Consider the following 25,999-nt stretch of genomic DNA (forward strand, 5'->3'; position numbering starts at 1 on the left):
CGACCAAAGGAAATAAAAACGTCGGGAACTCCGTCTTCGATCTTTTCTGCATAGAGGGAAAACCTAACCGTCTTGCGCCACACAAAGTGTACCTGAGAAAACTATGGTGCACGATTAGTCCACGTGTGTTGTCATCATCATCAAAACCCTAGGGCAAAAGATGCCCTTACTGTCGGATCGTGAAGACGTATGACTACATCAACCGTGTTGTCATAACGCTTCCGCTTTCGGTCTACGAGGGTACGTGGACAACACTCTCCCCTCTCGTTGCTATGCATCACCTAGATGGATCTTGCGTGTGCGTAGGATTTTTTTTTGAAATTACTGCGTTACCCAACAGTCTGCAACCCGGACACGCCTGTCTCGGCGGCGACAGAAGGGCATCCTGATGGCAACAAGAAAGCCAAGGTGGCGAGGGACTCGACACCCGTTGTCGAGCGACTGCAGTCGTCGATAGAACAGTGCATCGCCGACGCCAGGAGCCACACCGCCAAGAGGGAGGAGAAGTCTGAGGCGAGGTGGTCGGCATTGATGACGAAGCAGGACGTCAAGCTCGACCTTCTCAAGACCAACGTCGTCGCGAAGAAGAGGAACACCGACCTGGCGTTCCTGATGGGAGCAGACATGGCGACGATGAACCAGCAGGTGAAGACGTGGTACCTGGCCGAGCGCGACCTCATCTTGAACTAGATGCCGGGACCGGCTGCAACTGCGCCCATGCCTACGCCAACACCGAGCACAGCAACTGCGCCCACGCCTACGCCGAGCACTGCAACTGCGCCCACAACGCCTACGCCGAGCTCTCCCACCCCTATGGTAGAGTAGCCTGCCATTTGAATTCCATGTCTATGGTTCCTGCCCTTTTGATCGTCGGACTTTGGCTATGTTGGATCGCCGATCTTTGGCATGATCGCCGACATGTGGCATGATGATCGCCGAACATATGTCTTTTTTGATAGCGAAAAAGAGAATTTTAAATTTTTGTGCGTTTGGGGCCGAAACCTGGGAGCGCGGCTGGAAACGTGTGCCTCCCAAGCCGAATAAAACGCCGGCGCAAACGCACAAAGGCCTTCGCTGGGTACGATGGGGGCCAAACTGCCGGAGATACTCGAGTGTTTTGAGGAGTACACACAATCACGGCTATATATTGCAATAGTATAAATTCAGGGCGAACTATGCAGTCCATGTCACACGCACGAACACAAACTTATTCCCAAATTTATTAACCGATATAGCGGCTAGCATAGAGTAGCAGGTCGAGAGACGATAGATGAATCAACCGATGCTGCGTCCCGCTCTGATCTTCTTTCGGTTCAGTCGCTGCTTGCGCTGCTGCTCGGGTTGGCGAAGACGTCGTCGAGAACATCTTGGTCGACGATGAAATCCTCTGGACCAGGTGCAGCGCCCACCAACGGAAAAAGCTCGGCGTCGGGAAACATCAGGTCTTCATCCATGAGGATCTCCTCCAGAAACATCCCATCTGCACCATCTTCCTGCACATCATTGCTTTGCGGCACCACCACACTCTCACCATTACCACCAAGGTTTTCGCTCTGCTGCTGCTGCTGTCCGCCGTCGCCGTTGCCATCGGCGACGTTTCCCTCTATAATATCCGGTGGGATGGCGACGTCTCCCACTACAATCTCCGGTGGGATGACATCAGGATCTGTGTTGCCGACGGCAAAGGCCTCAACGTCGTTGGTCACCGGGTAAGCGCACAAGTAGTAAGCGGCAGGATGGACAGTGGGCAGCGCCACTGCTCCTGCAGGCCCTGCCGGACGAGGCGGAGATGCCATAGTTTCAGCAGCAGAGTTTTCACCTGCGAAGTCAGTGCCGCTGTTCCTGTCCAGGAAGAACACGCGCTCGGTAGTCGCGTGGTTGATGGGTGGGAGAATCATCAGCCCCTCCGCCGTCGCCGTGGCTCCGATCGGCGCCGAGGGGAACGGAAACGGAACCGGCACGTAGCGAACGTCCGACGGCGGCGGGATAGGAAGCGCACGAGGACGAATTCTCCGCACCCCATGCACCGGCCGTGGAGGATTCGGGTCCGGCATGTGGCGCTTCCTGGTGATGAGCCTAGCCCTCGCCGCCGATACCGGAACCGTTGTCGGTGTAGCACGGCCGGCCAGCCGCGCCTCCCGTTGGTGCTCGAGGAGCACGGTGGCGAGGAAGTCGTAGGACTCGGTGTAGGCGGCGGCCTCGGCGATGTCCGATTCCAGTATGATGCGGCGGCGGTGGGACTGGGCGCAGGCCCAGGCGCGCACGGCGAGCTCCTGCACGAAGAGCTCGCAGAGCTTGGCCAGGTACGCCGGCGTGTCAGCGGCGATCATCATGCCGTCCTCCTCGGCGCGGATGAGCCTCTTGAGGCGGGCCATGGGCAGTATGCGGTCGTTGAAGTCCACCGTCGCCTCCATCTCCTCCTGCCGCTCCCTCCAGAACCCGTCCACCGCCCGCTGCTGCGGCGCCGGCAGCGCTGGCCTCGGCCCCGTGCGCACCTCCACGCGCCCCTCCCCCGCTCCCGTTCCTTCCTTCCCTTGCTCGGTCCCCATCACCCTGCGTTTGTGTTTGCATGCACGCACGCACGTACCATCGAATCGATCAGTTAATGCTCAATCCTAGGAGTATCTGTAAGAAGAACCAAACTAAGCAGATAGATGTGTTACCTTAGCAAAACTGCAAGCTCGGAGTAGAGTTGGAAGCTAGAGGTGGGTTGCGATGAGTGGGAAGATGGACACGAGGAGGGTGGCCTCTATATAGGACCCAGGGGATGCCATGCCAGTATGAACTCACGTGCTGCTTTAGCCTTAGCATCACGTATCTGTCCATTGCTTTGCTGAAACAGCTTTTGTCTCCACGCGCGGTTGAGCCAAGCAGACAAACGGCCCTCGTGTTAAAATCTTAAAAAGGTCCGGATGCGTGCCACCCTAATTCACGCAAGACTGGTTGCACGTACACCTGGTCCTGGTGCTCACCGTCTCTGCAGCGCTCTTCCGTTGCATCTCCGGCCATGCATGCATGCTTATCTATGGACCGTAGAGTGCCTCTCAACGTGTACTGCACAGCATGTAGCCTTCAGGGTGCGAGGGGCGTGTGAGCCGTCTGGGCCAGAAACGACGCCGCGAAGAGATATATAGCTGCGTACATACAGCTTTCCATTTTGGATGCTTTCCACTGCACACATCCGTTCACTCGTGCTTTCTGTTGTGTATTTTTCCGTCATGCTCAAGGATGTGTGTTTTATTCTAAGATAAACTCAAGGATGGACCGTGGAGTGTCCGTGGTTTGCTAGCCACTGTTTTGAGGATGTACGCATGCAAGGGGTTTGATCCATGTGTTCTGTGATCAGTTTCTATCTCATAAGCACCACCTGGCTTTCTGTTTAGCCCTTTATATGTGGAGACAAATCCAACTTTGGCGCCCTCTCAAAAGTGACAAACCTATCATTTAGAGTTTGCTATATCGTGAATGTTCACAAGTTAACTAAAAAGCGAGTAATGCCCTTTGCTAGTATTTTTGAGTTAAAATGTTGCAATCCCGGGGATGGCAGTCTGTATTAAAGTGAAAAATTGAGCAGTGCCGATACCTACCGGCACCTGCCTAGCGAGTCAGCTAGTGACACCTCGCACCGTATATTTACATATGCATTGTATAAAAGAGTTTTCTCTCTTTATAAAATGTTGGTATTTCAGCAGCTTCCCCACCACTGCACTTTACATGCAGAACTAAGAGCAATGTGCCAGACCCAATCTCTCTCTTCTCTGCAATAAATTCAGCATTTTATTTCACTTCAGCTAGTTTAAAACATCCACATCTTTTAGGTCATATATCCGTTTTTGAAACATTTTTTATATTTGAACTCCTTGTTCCATAACCTTTAAAATGGGACCAGTTTTGGATGTTTCTTAACAACATTTAAATTTGAACGTACATTTCACATTTCGAAATAATCAGTTTCACAATGCTAAATTACAATTTCACTTTATGTAGTTACTATTTCACAATTCAGAACCTACATATTACTTTTCACTGGCTTGTTTTTACAAAAATAACATCTATTTCAAATGCACTCAAATAACCTATTTCACTTTTTATAATAAAACTATTTCACATTTCCAAATAATCAGTTTCACATTGACACACTATAATTTCGCTTATGTGGTTACTATTTTACTTAGAACCTGCATTTCACAATTCAAAACATATATTTCATTTTTCACCGTCTTGTTTCACATAAATCACATCTACTTCAATTTCACATTTTTGAAGTAACATATTTCACTATTCTGAAAAAGACTGTTACACATTTCCAAATAATCAGTTTCACAAGTTTACATTCTACATTTCACTTTTCACTAGGTTGTTTCACAAAATACATCTATTTCAATGCACATTTCTTAAATAAACTATTTCACTCTTTTGAAATAAATTGTTTCACATTTTCAAATAAACAATTTCACAAAGATGCATTATAATTTCATTTTCTCCGACTGCTATTTCAGAATTGAGAACCTACATTTCACTTTTCACTGGGTTATTTCACAAAAAATACATCTATTTCAATTGCACATTTTCCAAATAACATGTTTCACTGTTTTGAAATAAACTATTTCACATTTCTAAATAATATGTTTCACAATTTCTCATTTTAGTTTCATATTTGGGTTAATATATATAGGTTTCTAATGAAATAAGTTGGTATCACATATTTCTATTGAAAAAGGTTTTCGCACATTTTTCTAGTGAAATGGGTTTGTTTCACATATAAAATGTGAAATGTTGAAATTTAAAAGTGTTCGAAATGTATCAAAGATTGGTCTAGTTCTAAAGGCCTTGGAGCCAGGATTTCAAATATATAAATTATTTCGAAAACAAACTTTTAGTTGAACTGATAAAATCGATTTAATATAGCCTATGTGAAATAAAAGGGCGGGTTTATGCGTGAGAGAAGAGAGAGAGAGCGAACTGTCACATGCTGCCATCGCTGCTTTTCCTGCCATATCAAGGACATGGTAGGGGCCAATAGTTGTATTAGGTATGATATTCAATTTGTATAGCAAAAAAGGGGGAAATATTAGATGTCTGCAACCCAAATCTTAAAGCAACTAATGGATGGTGAGATTGTTATCGATAGGTAATGTTAACGTTCAAAGTGACTTTATGTAGTATGTAAATGTCCATTGTTTTGCTGAAACAACTTTTGTCTCTAGGCGCGCTCAAGCCAAGCGGGCAAGCAGTCCTCGTGTTAAAAACTTAAAAAGGGCTCGATGCATGCCACTCCAATCCACGCAAAGACTGGATGCACGTACACCTGGTACTCGCCGTCTCTGCAACATTTCCCTTGCTAAACCTCTTCGGCCATGCACGGCAGCCTTGGGGGTGTGAGGGGCGCGTGAACAGTTTGGTGTCTGGACCAGAAACGACGCCAGGAAGAGATAGCTGCATCTGCATCCGCATGCAGCTTTCCATTTTGGATGTTTTCCCCTGCTGCATGCCGCTCACTCGTGCTTTCTGTTGTGTGCTTCTCTCGTGATGCAAAGTGTTTCAAGGATGGCTGCTTTATTCTCAAGATAAACTCAAGGATGGATGTAATTGTATGTGTACGTGGTTTGCTAGCCACTGTTTTCAGAATGGACGCATGCGTGGGGTTTGATTGATGTGTTCAGTGTTATCAATTTCTATCTCATGAGCACCAGCTGGCTTTCTGTTTAGCCATTTATCCATGGAGACAAATCCAGCTTTGGCGCCTTCTCAAAAGTGACACCAGTACAGTACAAACCTATCATTTCAAGTTTGCTATATAGTGAATGTTCACAAGTTAACTAAAAAGTGAATAATGCCCTTTGCTAGTATTTTTTAGTTCACTTTAGCTACTTGTAAGTTGCCTGGATTTTGAATTTGGCTCAATCGATTAAATGGCCATTGATTTTGCTCTGATATTTGTGCTGCATTTTTTCTTGGCTTGTGCTGTCTGTTGGGCCGGACTTTTTTTTGGCTGACCCCATATTTGGGCCAGTCGATTTTCTAATGGGCCGAAGCCCACTAACCGGGTCAAAAACATAAGTTGATTTCTTGTGTCGTTTGTTGTGTGATTGTGTTGTCTCAAAAAAAGTTGTGGCCTTGTGATCTCAATTTTTTCTTTGTGGTGGGTTATTTTTCCTGATTTGTGTTGTTCATTTTTTTCTTTTGTTTTTGCTTATTTTTTGTTTTCCTTTATTAGTTGTTTTTCTTTTCTTCTGTGCCTATTTTTTTACGTTGGGTGAGCGTAAATGTATACACATAAATACTATGCAATATTTGCAAAAATTACACTACGATTATTTGCATACTACAAAAAGTGCAATTTTAGAGCAAAATTGTGTGCAGGTTTTTAAAACTTTTTTCGTTATCTTTCTAGTTCAAGGGCAATAGTACTGCTACTAATTAATTGTTTCTTATTTTAAATTTTTTAATTGTTGTTTCCTTACCTTTATTCTTCAAGGGTAAAACCAGTGCCACTAATTCATTCCTTCTTAGGAATTATTTTTGCAAAAATTCCACTATTATATGTTTATTCTTGCATATTTTTACAAAGCACATTTTTTTAATATTATGTGCATTTTTTTGTTTATATTTATTATTTTCTCCCTTTTTGAAGTGTAATACTAATGCCACTAATTATTCTTTCTTGAAAAACTTCATTATTTTGATTTCGCCTTAGTTTTTGTTTTATATTTATTTCTTTTTAAAGGTTAAGACCAATTTCACTAATTCATTCTTCCTTAGAAGATGTTATTATTTTGATTTTGTTTTAATTGTGTGTTTTTTCTTAAAGAGTAATAGCGAAACCACTAATTCATGCTTTATTGAAAATTTTAGTATTTTGACTTCTTTTATTTCCTTTCTTTTTTAATGATTATACCCATGCCAAAATTTTATTTCTTCTTAGGAAACTTCCGTTTTATTTTGAAAATCCACTATTATATTCTTGTTGCACATTATAAAAATGTGCAATTTCTGTGTAAACGGTTTACAAACTTTGTTATATTATTTTTCATTTTATTATTTAATAATGGGTAAAGCAATGACACTAAATCATTTTTTGTAGGAAAACTTTGATTTTGTTTAAGTTTTATTTCGTTTCCTTCTTCTTTAATGGTAATACCAATGCCACTAATTCTTCCCTTCTTAGGAATACATCTTTAGAGAAATCTCACTATTATATGCCCTAGAGGCAATAATAGAGTTGTTTTTATATTATAAAACAATTTTAGGAATAAATCAAATTGCGTAGATGAAGGAAATATGCCCTAGAGGCAATAATAAAGTTGTTTTTTATATTTCCTTATATCATGATAAATGTTTATTATTCATGCTAGAATTGTATTAACCGGAAACTTGATACAGGTGTGGATACATAAACAAAACACAGTGTCCCTAGTATGCCTCTACTAGACTAGCTCGTTAATCAAAGATGGTTAAGTTTCCTGACCATAGACATGTGTTGTCATTTGATGATCGGGATCACATCATTATGAGAATGATGTGATGGACAAGACCCATCCGTTAGCTTAGCATAATGATCGTTGAGTTTTATTGCTATTGCTTTCTTCATGACTTATACATATTTCTTTGACTATGAGATTATGCAACTCCCGAATACCGGAGGAATACCTTCTGTGCTATCAAACGTCACAACGTAACTGGGTGATCATAAAGATGCTCTACAAGTATCTCCGAAGGTGTTTGTTGGGTTGGCATAGATCGAGATTAGGATATGTCACTCCGAGTATCGGAGAGGTATCTCTGGGCCCTCTCGGTAATACACATCATGATAAGCCTTGCAAGAAATGTGACAAATGAGTTAGTTGTGGGATGATGTATTACGGAACGAGTAAAGAGACTTGCCGGTAACGAGATTGAACTAGGTATGAAGATACTGACGATCGAATCTCGGGCAAGTAACATACCGATGACAAAGGGAATGATGTATAGTGTCATTGCGGTTTGACCGATAAAGATCTTCGTAGAATATGTAGGAACCAATATGAGCATCCAGGTTCCACTGTTGGTTATTGACCGGAGATGTGTCTCGGTCATGTCTACATGGTTCTCGAACCCGTAGGGTCCGCACGGTTAACGTTCGATGACAATTTGTATTATGAGTTATGTGTTTTGGTGACGAAGATTGTTCGGAGTCCCAGATGAGATCACGGACATGACGAGGAGTCTCGAAATGGTCGTGAATGGACGATAGTATTCGGACACAGGAAGTGTTTCGGAATGTATCGGGTACATATCAGAGTACCGGGGGGATTACCGGAACCCCCCAGGGGAAGATATGGGTCATATGGGCCATAGGAGGGAGGCAAGGCAGCCCACAAGGGGGTGGCGCGTGCACCCCCCATGGGGAGTCCGAATTGGACTAGGGAAGGGGGCGCGGCCCCCCTTTCCTTCTCCTTCTCCCTCTCCTTCCCCCTTCCCCTCCCTCCTTTATATACGGGGGCTGGGGGCACCTTTAAGACACATCAATTGTTCTTAGCCGTGTGCGGTGCCCCCCCTCCACCGTTTACTCCTCCGGTCATATTGTCGTAGTGCTTAGGTGAAGCCCTGTGCGGATCACATCACCATCACCGTCACCACGCCGTCGTGCTGATGAAACTCTCCCTTGACACTTTGCTGGATCAAGAGTTCGAGGGACTTCATCGAGCTGAACGTGTGCAGAACTCAGAGGTGCCGTACGTTCGGTGCTTGATCGGTTGAATCGAGAAGACGTTCGACTACATCAACCGCGTTAAGCTAACGCTTCCGCTTTCGGTCTACGAGGGTACGTGGACACACTCTCCCCCTCCTGTTGCTATGTATCTCCTAGATAGATCTTGTGTGATCGTAGGAATTTTTTTGAAATTGCATGCTACGTTCCCCAACTGTGGTATCAGAGCCAGGTATATGCGTAGATAATATGCACGAGTAGAACACAAAGAGTTGTGGGCGATCATAGTCATACTGCTTACCACCAACGTCTTATTTTGATTCGGCGGTATTGTTGGATGAAGCGGCCTGGACCAACCTTACATGACCAGGTTCATGAGACCGGTTCCACCGACAGACATGCAACTTGTTTTGCATAAAGGTGGCTGGCGGGTGTCTGTTTCTCCAACTTTAGTTGAATCAAATTTGACTATGACCGGTCTTTGTTGAAGGTTAAAACATCAAACTTGATGAAACATCATTGTGGTTTTGATGCGTAGGTAAGAACGGTTCTTAATAGAAGCCCGTAGCAGCCACGTAAAACTTGCAACAACAAAGTAGAGGACGTCTAACTTGTTTTTGCAGGGCATGTTGTGATGTGATATGGTCAAGACATGATGTGATATACGTTATTGTATGAGATGATCATGTTTTGTAAAAGTTATCGGCAACTGGCAGGAGCCTTATGGTTGTCGCTTTATTGTATGAAATGCAATCGCCATGTACTTGCTTTACTTTATCACTATGCGTTAGCGATAGTTGTAGAAGCAATAGTTGGCGAGACGACAACGACGCTACGATGGAGATCAAGGTGTCAAGCCGGTGACGATGGAGATCATGACGGTGCTTTGGAGATGGAGATCAAAGGCACAAGATGATGATGGCCATATCATGTCACATATTTTGACGGCATGTGATGTTTATCTTTTATGCATCTTATTTTTCTTAGTACGGCAGTAGCATTATAAGATGATCCCTCACTAAAATTTCAAGGTATAAGTGTTCTCCCTGAGTATGCACTGTTGCGACAGTTCGTCGTGTCGAGACACCACGTGATGATCGGGTGTGATAAGCTCTACGTTCACATACAACGGGTGCAAGACAGTTTTTCACGTGCAGAATACTTAGGTTAAACTTGACGAGCCTAGCATGTACAAACATGGCCTCGGAATACTGAGACCGAAAGGTCGAATGTGAATCATATAGTAGATATGATCAACATAGAGATGTTCACCATTGAAAACTACTCCATCTCACGTGATGATCGGACATGGTTTAGTTGATATGGATCACGTGATCATTTAGATGACTTGAGGGATGTCTATATAAGTGGGAGTTCTTAAGTAATATGATTAATTGAACTTAATTTATCATGAACTTAGTCCTGATAGTTTTTGCATATCTATGTTATAGATCAATGGCCCGTGCTACCGTTCCTTTGAATTTTAATGCATTCCTAGAGAAAGCTAAGTTGAAATATGATGGTAGCAACTACATGGACTGGGTCCGTAACTTGAGGATTATCCTCATTGCTGCATAGAAGAATTATGTCCTTGATGCACCGCTAGGTGAAGGCCTGCTACAGGAGCAGATGCTGATGTTATGAATGTCTGGCAAGCTCGATCTGATGACTACTCGATAGTTCAGTGTGCCATGCTTTACAACTTAGAATCGGGACTTCAAAGACGTTTTGAACATCATGGACCATATGAGATGTTCCAGGAGTTGAAGTTAATATTTCAAGCAAATGCCTGAGTTGAGAGATATGAAGTCTCCAACAAGTTCTATAGCTGCAAGATGGAGGAGAACAGTTCTGTCAGTGAACACATACTCAGAATGTCTGGGTACCATAACCACTTGACTCAGCTGGGTGTTAATCTTCCAGATGATAGTGTTACTGACAGAGTTCTTCAACCACTGCCACCACGCTACAAAGGCTTCGTGATGAACTATAATATGCAAGGGATGGATAAGACAATTCCCGAGCTCTTCGCTATCACTGGTGCGCGTCGGTCCTAAACAAACGGTTTTAACCCTTTTCCACGATGGCATTTGGAACCATCGCCAAGTGAGTGTGTGCGATAGGGTGTCCTTCCCACACGACCTAGAAATCGTCGGGTATAGGCCCTCCTGGGACCCAGGCTGGGGCCGTGTGCGATCGGGCGAGGCATCGAAACCCAATCATTTCCGTAGGTATGTACATCCCACACGGTAATCCAAGAAAATCATTTCCGTAGGTATGTACATCCCACACGGTGAATCCCAGAAAAACATTTCCGTTCGTATGCATATCACACACAATCAATCCAAGGAATACGTTTCTGTTCTTATGTACATCCCACACAGTCAATCCAGGGAAAATGTTTCTGTTCGGATGTACATCCCACATGGTTTTATGTATACGCTCGTGTGTGAAAGGTGTAACTATCACACACGGCCTGCCTTGGTTAACTGTTTGCTTTCATTAACTACATCACACACGATTTGATGTAGAAAACTGTGTGGCATTGGGCTATCCATCACAAGCGCTTTTACTGCCAGAACCATTTGCAAAGTTCCATGACCGTCTGTTCTCTTTTTATTTTTGCCTGTAATTTATTATTCTAATTGGAAATTTTGAAATACGAAACTTGCAATTCAAATTCTCAGCACAATGGTTTGATGTCTACTACACAACCTTCTTCTTGTAGACGTTGTTGGGCCTCCAAGTGCAGAGGTTTGTAGGACAGTAGCAAATTTCCCTCAAGTGGATGACCTAAGGTTTATCAATCGTGGGAGGCGTAGGATGAAGATGGTCTCTCTCAAGCATCCCTGCAACCAAATAACAAAGAGTCTCTTGTGTCCCCAACACACCCAATACAATGGTAAATTGTATAGGTGCACTAGTTTGGTGAAGAGATGGTGATACAAGTGCAATATGGATGGTAGATATAGGTTTTTGTAATCTGAAAGTATAAAAACAGCAAGGTAACTAATGATAAAAGTGAGCGAAAATGGTATTGCAATGCTAGGAAACAAGGCCTAGGGTTCATACTTTAACTAGTGCAAGTTCTCTCAACAATAATAACATAATTGGATCATATAACTATCCCTCAACATGCAACAAAGAGTCACTCCGAAGTCACTAATAGCGGAGAACAAATGAAGAGATTATGGTAGGGTACGAAACCACCTCAAAGTTATTCTTTCTGATCGATCTATTCAAGAGTTCGTACTAGAATAACACCTTAAGACACAAATCAACCAAAACCCTAATGTTACCTAGATACTGTTGGAAATATGCCCTAGAGGCAATAATAAATGGTTATTATTATATTTCTTTGTTCATGATAATAGTCTATTATTCATGCTATAATTGTATTGTCCGGAAATCGTAATACATGTGTGAATACATAGACCACAACGTGTCCCTAGTAAGCCTCTAGTTGACTAGCTCGTTGATCAACAGATAGTCATGGTTTCCTGACTATGGACATTGGATGTCATTGATAACGGGATCACATCATTAGGAGAATGATGTGATGGACAAGACCCAATCCTAAGCATAGCATAAAAGATCGTGTAGTTTCGTTTGCTAGAGCTTTTCCAATGTCAAGTATCTTTTCCTTAGACCATGAGATCGTGCAACTCCCGGATACCGTAGGAGTGCTTTGGGTGTGCCAAACGTCACAACGTAACTGGGTGACTATAAAGGTGCACTACGGGTATCTCCGAAAGTGTCTGTTGGGTTGGCACGGATCGAGACTGGGATTTGTCACTCCGTGTGACGGAGAGGTATCTCTGGGCCCATTCGGTAATGCATCATCATAATGAGCTCAATGTGACTAAGGCGTTAGTCACGGGATCATGCATTGCGGTACGAGTAAAGAGACTTGCCGGTAACGAGATTGAACAAGGTATTGGGATACTGACGATCGAATCTCGGGCAAGTAACATACCGATTGACAAAGGGAATTGCATACGGATTGATTGAATCCTAGACACCGTGGTTCATCCGATGAGATCATCGTGGAACATGTGGGAGCCAACATGGGTATCCAGATCCCGCTGTTGGTTAGTGACCGGAGAGGCGTCTCAGTCATGTCTGCATGTCTCCCGAACCCGTAGGGTCTACACACTTAAGGTCCGGTGACGCTAGGGTTGTAGAGATATATGTATGCGGAAACCCGAAAGTTGTTCGGAGTCCCGGATGAGATCCCGGACGTCACGAGAGGTTCCGGAATGGTCCGGAGGTGAAGAATTATATATAGGAAGTCCAGTTTCGGCCACCGGGAAAGTTTCGGGGGTTACCGGTATTGTACCGGGACCACCGGAAGGGTCCCGGGGGTCCACCGGGTGGGGCCACCTATCCCGAAGGGCCCCGTGGGCTGAAAGTGGAAGGGAACCAGCCCTTAGTGGGCTGGGGCGCCCCCCATGGGCCTCCCCCATGCGCCTAGGGTTGGGAACCCTAGGGGGGGGGGAGTTCCCCCTTGCCTTGGGGGGCAAGGCACCCCTTCCCCCCACTTGGCCGCCGCCCCCCCTTTGGATCTGATCTCTAGGGCTGGCGCACCCCCCAGGGGCCTATATAAAGGGGGGGGGGAGGGAGGGCAGCACACAACAGCCTTGGGCGCCTCCCTCCTCCCCTGCAACACCTCTCTCTCTCTCTCGCAGAAGCTTAGCGAAGCCCTGCCGAGACCCGCTACATCCACCACCACGCCGTCGTGCTGCTGGATCTCCATCAACCTCTCCTTCCCCCTTGCTGGATCAAGAAGGAGGAGACGTCGCTGCACCGTACGTGTGTTGAACGCGGAGGTGCCGTCCGTTCGGCACTCGGTCATCGGTGATTTGGATCACGGCGAGTACGACTCCGTCATCCACGTTCATTGGAACGCTTCTGCTCGCGATCTACAAGGGTATGTAGATGCACTCCTTTCCCCTCGTTGCTAGTATACTCCATAGATGCATCTTGGTGAGCGTAGGAAAATTTTAAAATTATGCTACGATTCCCAACAGTGGTATCAGAGCCAGGTTTATGCGTAGTTACTATGCACGAGTAGAACACAAAGCAGTTGTGGGCGTTGAGTTTGCCAATTCTTCTTGCCGCTACTAGTCGTTTCTTGTTTCGGCGGCATTGTAGGATGAAGCGGCCTGGACCGACCTTACACGTACGCTTACGTGAGACTGGTTCCACCGACTGACATGCACTAGTTGCATAAGGTGGCTAGCGGGTGTCTGTCTCTCCTACTTTAGTCGGAACGGATTCGATGAAAAGGGTCCTTATGAAGGGTAAATAGAAATTGGCAAATCACGTTGTGGTCATACGTAGGTAAGAAAACGTTCTTGCTAGAAACCTACAAACCACGTAAAAAAAAACTTGCAACAACAATTAGAGGACGTCTAACTTGTTTTTGCAGCAAGTGCTATGTGATGTGATATGGCCAGAGGATGTGATGAATGATATATGTGATGTATGAGATTGATCATATTCTTGTAATAGGAATCACGACTTGCATGTCGATGAGTATGAAAACCGGCAGGAGCCATAGGAGTTGTCTTTATTATTTTGCATGACCTGCGTGTCATTGAATAACGCCATGTAATTTACTTTACTTTGTTGCTAAACGCGTTAGCCATACAAGTAGAAGTAATCGTTGGCGTGACGACTTCATGAAGACACAATGATGGAGATCATGATGATGGAGATCATGGTGTCATGCCGGTGACGAAGATGATCATGGTGCCCCGAAGATGGAGATCAAAGGATCATGATGATATTGGCCATATCATGTCACTATTTGATTGCATGTGATGTTTATCATGTTTTTGCATCTTATTTGCTTAGAACGACGGTAGTAAGTAAGATGATCCCTTATAATAATTTCAAGAAAGTGTTCACCCTAACTGTGCACCGTTGCGAAGGTTCGTTGTTTCGAAGCACCACGTGATGATCGGGTGTGATAGATTCTAACGTTCGAATACAACGGGTGTTGACGAGCCTAGCATGTACAGACATGGCCTCGGAACACACGCAATACACTTAGGTTGACTTGACGAGCCTAGCATGTACATACATGGCCTCGGAACACGGAGGACCGAAAGGTCGAGCATGAGTCGTATAGAAGATACGATCAACATGGAGATGTTCACCGATCTTGACTAGTCCGTCTCACGTGATGATCGGACACGGCCTAGTTGAATTCGGATCATGTTTCACTTAGATGACTAGAGGGATGTCTATCTGAGTGGGAGTTCATTAAATAATTTGATTAGATGAACTTAATTATCATGAACTTAGTCTAATATCTTTACACTATGTATTGTAGATCAAATGGCCAACGTTGTCCTCAATTTCAACGCGTTCCTAGAGAAAACCAAGCTGAAAGATGATGGCAGCAACTATACGGACTGGGTCCGGAACCTGAGGCTCATCCTCATAGTAGCCAAGAAAGATTATGTCTTAGAAGCACCGCTAGGTGAAGCACCAATCCCAGAGAACCAAGACGTTATGAACGCTTGGCAGCAGCGTGCTGATGATTACTCCCTCGTTCAATGCGGCATGCTTTACAGCTTAGAACCGGGTCTCCAAAAGCGTTTTGAGAAACATGGAGCATATGAGATGTTCGAGGAGCTGAAACTGGTTTTTCAAGCTCATGCCTGGGTCGAGAGATATGAAGTCTCCGACAAGTTCTTCAGCTGTAAAATGGAGGAGAACAGTTCTGTTAGTGAGCACATACTCAGAATGTATGGGTTGCACAACCGTTTATCTCAGCTGGGAGTTAATCTCCCGGATGAAGTGGTCATTGACAGAATCCTCCAGTCGCTTCCACCAAGCTACAAGAGCTTTGTGATGAACTACAATATGCAGGGGATGGAAAAGACCATTCTCGAGGTATATTCAATGCTGAAATCAGCGGAAGGGGAGATCAGAAAAGAACATCAAGTGTTGATGGTGAATAAAACCACTAAGTTCAAGAAGGGCAAGGGTAAGAAGAACTTCAAGAAGGACGACAAGGGAGTTGCCGCGCCCGGTAAACCAGTTACTGGGAAGAAGTCAAAGAATGGACCCAAGCCCGAGACTGAGTGCTTTTATTGCAAGGGAAGTGGTCACTGGAAGCGGAACTGCCCCAAATACTTAGCGGACAAGAAAAAGGCCGGCAACACCCAAGGTATATGTGATATACAAGTAATTGATGTGTACCTTACCAGTACTCGTAGTAGCTCCTGGGTATTTGATACCGGTGCGGTTGCTCATATTTGTAACTCAAAACAGGAACTACGGAATAAACGGAGACTGGCGAAGGACGAGGTGACGATGCGCGTCGAGAATGGTTCCAAGGTCGATGTGATCGCCGTCGGCACGCTACCTCTGCATCTACCCACGGGATTAGTTTTAAACCTCAATAATTGTTATTTAGTGCCAGCTTTGAGCATGAACATTGTATCTGGATCTCGTCTAATTCGAGATGGCTACTCATTTAAATCCGAGAATAATGGTTGTTCTATTTATTTGAGAGATATGTTTTATGGTCATGCCCCGCTGGTCAATGGTTTATTTTTGATGAATCTCGAACGTGATGTTACACATGTTCATAGTGTGAATACCAAAAGATGTAAAGTTGATAACGATAGTCCCACATACTTGTGGCACTGCCGCCTTGGTCACAATGGTGTCAAGCGCATGAAGAAGCTCCATGCAGATGGACTTTTGGAGTCTCTTGATTACGAATCATTTGACACGTGCGAACTATGCCTCATGGGTAAGATGACCAAGACTCCATTCTCCGGAACAATGGAGCAAGCAACCAACTTATTGGAAATCATACATACCGATGTGTGCGGTCCAATGAGTGTTGAGGCTTGCGGAGGATATCGTTATGTTCTCACTCTCACTGATGATTTAAGTAGATATGGGTATGTCTACCTAATGAAACACAAGTCTGAAACCTTTGAAAAGTTCAAGGAATTTCAGAGTGAAGTCGAGAAACAATGTGACAGGAAAATAAAATTCTTACGATCAGATCGTGGTGGAGAATATTTAAGTCACGAATTTGGTACACACTTAAGGAAATGTGGAATAGTTTCACAACTCACGCCGCCTGGAACACCTCAGAAAAATGGTGTGTCCGAACGTCGTAATCGCACTCTATTGGATATGGTGCGATCTATGATGTTTCTTACCGATTTACCGCTCTCATTTTGGGGTTATGCTTTAGAGACTGCCGCATTCACTTTAAATAGGGCACCGTCTAAATCCGTTGAGACGACACCGTATGAATTATGGTTTGGGAAGAAACCTAAGCTGTCGTTTCTAAAAGTTTGGGGATGCGATGCTTATGTCAAGAAACTTCAACCTGAAAAGCTCGAACCCAAATCGGAAAAATGCATCTTCATAGGATACCCTAAGGAAACTATTGGGTATACCTTCTACCTCAGATCCGAAGGCAAGATCTTCGTTGCCAAGAACGGGTCCTTTCTAGAGAAGGAGTTTCTCTCGAAAGAATTGAGTGGGAGGAAAGTGGAACTTGATGAGGTGATAGTCACCCCTTCCGAACCGGAAAGTAGCGCAGCGCGGGAAAATGTTCCTGTGGTGCCTACACCGACTGGGGAGGAAGTTAATGATGATGATCATGAAACTTTAGATCAAGTTACTGAACTTCGTAGGTCCACAAGGACACGTTCCGCACCAGAGTGGTACGGCAACCCTGTCCTGGAAATCATGTTGTTAGACAACGGTGAACCTTCGAACTATGAAGAAGCGATGGCAGGCCCAGATTCCGACAAATGGCTAGAAGCCATGAAATCCGAGATAGAATCCATGTATGAAAACAAAGTATGGACTTTGACTGACTTGCCCGATGAGCGGCGAGCCATAGAAAACAAATGGATCTTTAAGAAGAAGACGGACACAGATGGTAATGTGACCATCTACAAAGCTCGACTTGTCGCTAAGGGTTATCGACAAGTTCAAGGGGTTGACTACGATGAGACTTTCTCACCCGTAGCGAAGCTGAAGTCCGTCCGAATCATGTTAGCAATTGCCGCATACTATGATTATGAGATATGGCAGATGGACGTCAAAACGGCATTCCTTAACGGCTTCCTTAAGGAAGAGTTGTATATGATGCAGCCGGAAGGTTTTGTCGATCCTAAGAATGCTAACAAAGTATGCAAGCTCCAATGCTCAATCTATGGGCTGGTGCAAGCATCTCGGAGTTGGAACATTCGCTTTGATGAGATGATCAAAGCGTTTGGGTTCACACAGACTTATGGAGAAGCCTGTGTTTACAAGAAAGTGAGTGGGAGCTCTGTAGCATTTCTCATATTATATGTGGATGACATACTGTTGATGGGAAATGATATAGAATTCTTGGAAAGTATAAAGGCCTATTTGAATAAGTGTTTTTCAATGAAGGACCTTGGAGAAGCTGCTTATATATTAGGCATCAAGATCTATAGAGATAGATCAAGACGCCTCATTGGTCTTTCACAGAGTACATACCTTGACAAGATATTGAAGAAGTTCAATATGGATCAGTCCAAGAAGGGGTTCTTGCCTGTATTGCAAGGTGTGCAATTGAGCATGGCTCAATGCCCGACCACGGCAGAAGATATAGAAGAGATGAGTGTCATCCCCTATGCCTCGGCCATAGGGTCTATTATGTATGCCATGCTGTGTACCAGACCTGATGTAAACCTTGCCGTAAGTTTGGTAGGAAGGCACCAAAGTAATCCCGGCAAGGAACACTGGACAGCGGTCAAGAATATCCTGAAGTACCTGAAGAGGACTAAGGATATGTTTCTCGTTTATGGAGGTGACGAAGAGCTCGTCGTAAAGGGTTACGTCGACGCTAGCTTCGACACAGATCTGGATGACTCAAAGTCACAGACCGGATACGTGTATATTTTGAATAGAGGAGCAGTAAGCTGGTGCAGTTGCAAGCAAAGCGTCGTGGCGGGATCTACATGTGAAGCGGAGTACATGGCAGCCTCGGAGGCAGCACAGGAAGCAGTCTGGATGAAGGAGTTCATTACCGACCTAGGGGTGATTCCCAATGCGTCGGGCCCGATGACTCTCTTCTGTGACAACACTGGAGCCATTGCCCTTGCGAAGGAGCCCAGGTTTCACAGGAAGACCAGGCATATCAAGCGTCGCTTCAACTCCATTCGTGAAAGTGTTTAAAATGGAGACACAAATATTTGTAAAGTACATACGGACCTGAATGTAGCAGATCCGTTGACTAAACCTCTCCCTAGGGCAAAACATGATCAACACCAGGATGCAATGGGTGTTCGATTCATCACAATGTAACTAGATTATTGACTCTAGTGCAAGTGGGAGACTGTTGGAAATATGCCCTAGAGGCAATAATAAATGGTTATTATTATATTTCTTTGTTCATGATAATAGTCTAATATTCATACTATAATTGTATTTTCCGGAAATCGTAATACATGTGTGAATACATAGACCACAACGTGTCCCTAGTAAGCCTCTAGTTGACTAGCTCGTTGATCAACAGATAGTCATGGTTTCCTGACTATGGACATTGGATGTCATTGATAACGGGATCACATCATTAGGAGAATGATGTGATGGACAAGACCCAATCCTAAGCATAGCATAAAAGATCGTGTAGTTTCGTTTGCTAGAGCTTTTCCAATGTCAAGTATCTTTTCCTTAGACCATGAGATCGTGCAACTCCCGGATACCGTAGGAGTGCTTTGGGTGTGCCAAACGTCACAACGTAACTGGGTGACTATAAAGGTGCACTACGGGTATCTCCGAAAGTGTCTGTTGGGTTGGCACGGATCGAGACTGGGATTTGTCACTCCGTGTGACGGAGAGGTATCTCTGGGCCCATTCGGTAATGCATCATCATAATGAGCTCAATGTGACTAAGGCGTTAATCACGGGATCATGCATTGCGGTACGAGTAAAGAGACTTGCCGGTAACGAGATTGAACAAGGTATTGGGATACCGACGATCGAATCTCGGGCAAGTAACATACCGATTGACAAAGGGAATTGCATACGAATTGATTGAATCCTAGACACCGTGGTTCATCCGATGAGATCATCGTGGAACATGTGGGAGCCAACATGGGTATCCAGATCCCGCTGTTGGTTAGTGACCGGAGAGGCGTCTCGGTCATGTCTGCATGTCTCCCGAACCCGTAGGGTCTACACACTTAAGGTCCGGTGACGCTAGGGTTGTAGAGATATATGTATGCGGAAACCCGAAAGTTGTTCGGAGTCCCGGATGAGATCCCGGACGTCACGAGAGGTTCCGGAATGGCCCGGAGGTGAAGAATTATATATAGGAAGTCCAGTTTCGGCCACCGGGAAAGTTTCGGGGGTTACCGGTATTGTACCGGGACCACCAGAAGGGTCCCGGGGGTCCACCGGGTGGGGCCACCTATCCCGAGGGCCCCGTGGGCTGAAAGTGGAAGGGAACCAGCCCTTAGTGGGCTGGGGCGCCCCCCTTGGGCCTCCCCCCATGCGCCTAGGGTTGGGAACCCTAGGGGGGGAGTTCCCCCTTGCCTTGGGGGGCAAGGCACCCCTTCCCCCCCACTTGGCCGCCCCCCCTTTGGATCTGATCTCCAGGGCTGGCGCACCCCCCCAGGGGCCTATATAAAGGGGGGGGAGGGAGGGCAGCACACAACAGCCTTGGGCGCCTCCCTCCTCCCCTGCAACACCTCTCTCTCTCTCTCTCTCTCTCTCTCTCTCTCTCTCGCAGAAGCTTAGCGAAGCCCTGCCGAGACCCGCTACATCCACCACCACGCCGTCGTGCTGCTGGATCTCCATCAACCTCTCCTTCCCCCTTGCTGGATCAAGAAGGAGGAGACGTCGCTGCATCGTACGTGTGTTGAACGCGGAGGTGCCGTCCGTTCGGCACTCGGTCATCGGTGATTTGGATCACGGCGAGTACGACTCCGTCATCCACGTTCATTGGAACGCTTCCGCTCGCGATCTACAAGGGTATGTAGATGCACTCCTTTCCCCTCGTTGCTAGTATACTCCATAGATGCATCTTGGTGAGCGTAGGAAAATTTTAAAATTATGCTACGATTCCCAACAGATACTCCAATGTCACCTCAAGTATCCATGGGTATGATTATACGATATGCATCACACAATCTCAGATTCATCTATTCAAACCAACACAAAGTACTTCAAAGAGTGCCCCAAAGTTTCTACCGGAGAGTCAAGACGAAAATGTGTGCCAACCCCTATGCATAAGTTCACAAGGTACGGAACCCGCAAGTTGATCACCAAACATACATCAAGTAATCACGTGATATCCCATTGTCACCACAGATAAGCACATGCAAGACATACATCAAGTGTTCTCAAATCCTTAAAGACTCAATCCGATAAGATAACTTCAAAGGGAAAACTCAATCTATTACAAGAGAGTAGAGGGGGAGAAACATCATAAGATCCAACTATAATAGCAAAGCTCGCGATACATCAAGATCGTGCCAAATCAAGAACACGAGGGAGTGAGATCAAACACATAGCTACTGGTACATACCCTCAGCCCCGAGGGTGAACTACTCCCTCCTTGTCATGGAGAGCGCCGGGATGATGAAGATGGCCACCGGTGAGGGATTCCCCCCTCCGGCAGGGTGCCGGAATGGGTCTAGATTGGTTTTCGGTGGCTATAGAGGCTTGCGGCCGCGGAACTCCCAATCTAGGTTATGTTCTGGGGGTTTCTGTATATATAAGAGCTTTTGGCGTCGGGAACAAGTCAGGGGGATCTCCAGGCTGTCCATGAGGTAGGGGGCGCGCCCAGGGGGGTGGGCGCGCCTCCCACCCTCATGGGCAGCCCGGGACTCTTCTGGCCCAACTCTTTTACTCCATGGCCTTCTTCTGGTCCAAAAATAATCTCCGTCAAGTTTCAGGTCAATTGGACTCTGTTTGGTTTTCCTTTTCTGCGATACTCAAAAACAAGGAAAAAAACAGAAACTGGCACTGGGCTCTAGGTTAATAGGTTAGTCCCAAAAATCATATAAAATAGCATATAAATGCATATAAAACATCCTAGAAGGATAATATAATAGCATGAATACTTCATAAATTATAGATATGTTGGAGACGTATCATGGTTCAACAACGAATCCATAAATAAAGTTGCCAGTACAACATGTTCAGTAATTACAGGATTAGGCAGCAATTAACTATGATGAACCAAAATATTTAAAGGCGGTAAAGGTGAAGAGATAAGTGTAAATCATTTTGACTGCCGACGGTGTTGAAGAAGCGGAATGCCCATAATGTGCCTTCCTGCATGCCATAGGCACGAACCACTTTTGTCCAACCCCTTGTGACGATCGCCCGCCCATCCTTCACCGCCTTCAGGAAGACTTCTAGAGCATTATCATGGTAGCATGAATTATATACTTTAACCTTAGTTGCCTCCACTCCGGTCATATAGTTTGCAAGGTAATCATTAGTAAATAGCTTTGGAAACCACTAAAAAGAGAAAAATATCAGATACTGAGGTCTAATAGAGTAACTTGTTGTGGGCAGGGGGAAAAGGCAACACATTACTTACCATCCTAAAGTTCACTGTTGTCTTCGACAAAGTGTAAATAAAGAGCTTAATTCCAATCATCCGTTTCTTTCGCCTAACAATCTTTCTTAGTTTCCTCACTTGACGCTTGTTCACGAATATCTCATTGCCCCATATGCAAAAGGGATCAAAGCGTGGATCAGTACCGCTCATATATGTACCTACAAGCAACCAGTAAATGTTAGATGCTAAACTGAGATTGCACAAATGATGTAAAATACAACTACCTATGTTCCTAAGTACAAGTATTTTTTTTGATATTTCAATATGAACTACATACGGATGTATATAGAACTATAGATATAGTTTAGATTAGAATCTAGATTCACTCATTTTGCTCCTTATGTAGTCTATATTGGAATCTCTGAAAATACTTTTATTTAGGAATAGATGGTGTATGAGACATGGGATGCAGCTAACCTCGACAGCAAACAACATCATCGCCCATTGTAGCCCTGTGTAAGTACATGGAAAGCCAATGTTAACTACAACAGGGTTAACATCCACCAAAAATAGCAAATGGTAATAAAACGGCAACATCTTTAGTGATATCTTCATTTCGAAAGAGTAGCACGGTAGCAAAGGGACGGATTAAAAAATGGATACAACTGCTAATTGCAACAGGCTTAACAACATCCTAATTCATGTTCTGTAAGTTTGTAGCCATTGAAATACAACTCTTTAAAAATGGATACAACTGTTAATTGCAACGGGCTTAATGGCCATTGAAACCGATACTGATAAAAATGCAATTGGCAGAGTTAAACATCACAGGGCAGGTGTTGCCAGAGCAGATAATGGCCCAGTTGTCTATAAAAAGGTAGGGAAAATAGCTCAAACGTGTTAGGCATGTTTACTACACCATGCTTAATGCATCAACAGTACAAAACATAGCCATTAATTGCAACTGGTATTGGTAAGATTGAACTGGTGGGTACATACTTGGTAAGTCCTGAGAGGTAGTTGCTGGGGCACTTCATCTTGGCCAGAGCCCGCCCAAAGTCAGCGGCGGCGAAGGCGAGCTATTCCTCTGGGTCGAAGTGTGGATCAGTGCCACTGACATGTGTACCTACAGGCAACTAGTAAATGGTAGAAGTTAAACTGCAATTGCACAAATGATGTGAAATACTGTAAGACATGGGATGCAGCTAACCTTGACGGCAAACAACAGCATCGACCATTATGACCCTACCGCGTAAGTACATGGACAAGCATGTTAAGTAAAACAGGGTTAGCATCCACCAAAAATAGCAAATGAAGCAGCATCTCTAGTATATCTTCATTGCGGAGAGTAGCATGGTAGCAAATGGACAGATTAAAAAATGGATACAACTGTTAATTGCAACAGGCTTAACAGCATCCTAAGTCATGTTTTGTAAGTTTGTAGCCATTGAAATACAACTGTTTAAAAATGGATTCAACTGTTAATTGCAACAAGCTTAATAGACATCGAAACCGGTACTGATAAAAATGCAATTGGCATAGTTAAACATCACAAGGCAGGTGCTGCCAGAGCAGAGAATGGCCCAGATGTCTATAAAAAGGTAGGGAAAGTAGCAAAAACATGTTAGGCATGTTTACTAGAACATGCTTAATACATCGACCGTACAGAACATAGCCATTAATTGCAAATGGTATTGGTAAGATTGAACTGGTGAGTACATACTTGGTAAGTCCTGAGAGGTAGTTGCTGGGGCACTTCATCTTGGCCAGAGCTCGCCCAAAGTTAGCGACGGCAGAGGCGAGCTGTTCCTCCGGGTCGAAGCGTGGATCAGTGCCACTGACATGTGTACCTATAGGCAACCAGTAAATGGTAGAAGTTAAACTGCAATTGCACAAATTATGTGAAATACTGTAAGACATGGGATGCAGCTCACCTCAACGGCAAACAAAAGCATCGGCCGTTATGACCCCGCGTAAGTACATGGACATGCATGTTAAGTACAACAGGGTTAGCATCCACTAAAAATAGCAAATGGGCAACATCTCTAGTGATATCCTGAGTCATGTATTGTAAGTTTGTTGCTGGTATTGGTGAAATTGAGCTGGACACGGTAATATTTAAACATCACACAGTGTGTAGTACTGAAATAAACAAGGCACGAACATGCTTAATACATCAACCGTACAAATCATAGCCGTTGCAAGTGGTATTGGTAAGATTTAGCTGGTCAGGTCTTACCTGTTAAGTCCTGGGGGGTAGTCGCTGGGGACTTCATCTGGGTCAGAGCCTGCACCATGTCGGCGGCGGCGGTGGAGGCGAGGTGTTCCTCCGGGTCAACACGCACAGCGGCCATCGCGCCATGGACCGCCATCAGCTCCTAGCGAGGGGGATTTGGAGGCATGAGGATGTTTCGCAGGCGCCATTTAAGCAATCAGGCCAGGGGCGTGATAGAGATCGGTGTGTTTCCTGACTGGATCCGAGCAGAACATAGATGTGGTTGAAGCTGTGGTTGCGGCGGCAGCGGTTTGAGATGCCGGTAGGGGGAGGCGCGAGGGAGGGGGGTACTGAGGGGAAGGGGATGTGGTTGGAGGAATAAATTCTGAAATCGCGCGCCTAATGAAAATTTCGGTGCGAAACTTGAAACTTGGGCGGGGGAAACACACAACACAGACGAAGCGCGTAAAATACTCGTGTGCGAGAAAAAAGAAAGTTGGCAGATCCCGTCTCCAATAAAATGTACACGTGTACTTGATTTTTTTCGGTCAATGGTACACCTGGTTTATTAGGAAATATCGCACAGGTAACTGACTTATGGGTCATTAACGCAAAAAAAAAACGCAGACGGGTACGACATAGAAACCGTGTGATTTGTGATCTTCTAATGATTAACGCAAAAAAATGCACACGGGCACACATGCTAATCAACGCTCAAAGCCCTCAAAGGATACTCTTACCGGCATTGTACGTTAATACTACAAACTTAAAGTACTACTGGTAATTTGCTCTAATACTACAAACTTAAACTACTTCTCGCATGCTGCCATCAGAGCATGCTGGCCAGACGCTGGCGTTCTCCTTCCCGGCCTTGTAGGCGGCAGCCCACCGTGCTTCGATCTCCGCCAAGCTCTCCTCACCACGGCGTGCGGCCTATTTTTTCTTGCGGCAGCGGGACTCTCTTTTCTTGACTGCTTTCTGCCTTTTCCGCTCCTTCTGTGCGGCTTTGGCCGCCTCTAGATCCACCACCCATTCGGCCATGGCAGCCTCAAAGTCCGCCCATGTAACTGTCCGGCCGCCGGCGGCGATGAACTCGGCGCGGCGAGATGCCATCGCTTCCTTACCATGTGTGCGGTCGCGAGCGGCAAGGAACGCGACGCGGCGGGATGCCGTCGCTTCCTTACCAGTTACTGTGCGCCGCGGTGCCATGGACGACGCCTGGAGAGAGCTCTGGGATGGAGGGGCCGGGCAGACGTACAGTGCGGTGGTATTCAAGAGCTCAACGACAAACGACAACAGAAATTTGGCTTCCCTTACAATTTTGCTCGTTCATTATCGCACACGGTTCATCTCCGTCGCTTCCGAAAACAGTGTGCGCTGAGCCTATTGTGTGTTGCGTTATGATTGGCCGGAACCCCAGCCATGCGGATCGCGCATGTGCACCGTTGGATGCGCCGCGATCGAACGGTAATCCACGTCCCTCACATCACACTCGTGCACCTGTAGCTGGATTGGATTTATATGCGCTAAATGCCTAGAAAATGCACATAATCCCCTA

General features: G+C 45.3%; 1 protein-coding gene across 1 annotated transcript; it reads right to left on the bottom strand.

Moving 5' to 3' along the window:
• Nucleotides 1-1,125: 1,125 nt before the first annotated feature.
• Nucleotides 1,126-2,817, bottom strand: LOC109738417 (uncharacterized). Its single transcript, XM_020304392.4, has 2 exons — nucleotides 2,664-2,817; nucleotides 1,126-2,553 (listed from the first exon to the last, which is right to left on the bottom strand). Exon 2 carries the CDS (start codon nucleotides 2,547-2,549, stop codon nucleotides 1,314-1,316), a length of 1,236 nt encoding a protein of 411 aa, XP_020159981.1. The 5' UTR covers nucleotides 2,550-2,553; nucleotides 2,664-2,817; the 3' UTR covers nucleotides 1,126-1,313.
• Nucleotides 2,818-25,999: the final 23,182 nt, after the last annotated feature.

This window comes from Aegilops tauschii, chromosome 7 (assembly GCF_002575655.3).
Source record: "Aegilops tauschii subsp. strangulata cultivar AL8/78 chromosome 7, Aet v6.0, whole genome shotgun sequence".
NCBI classification, from domain to species: domain Eukaryota; kingdom Viridiplantae; phylum Streptophyta; class Magnoliopsida; order Poales; family Poaceae; genus Aegilops; species Aegilops tauschii.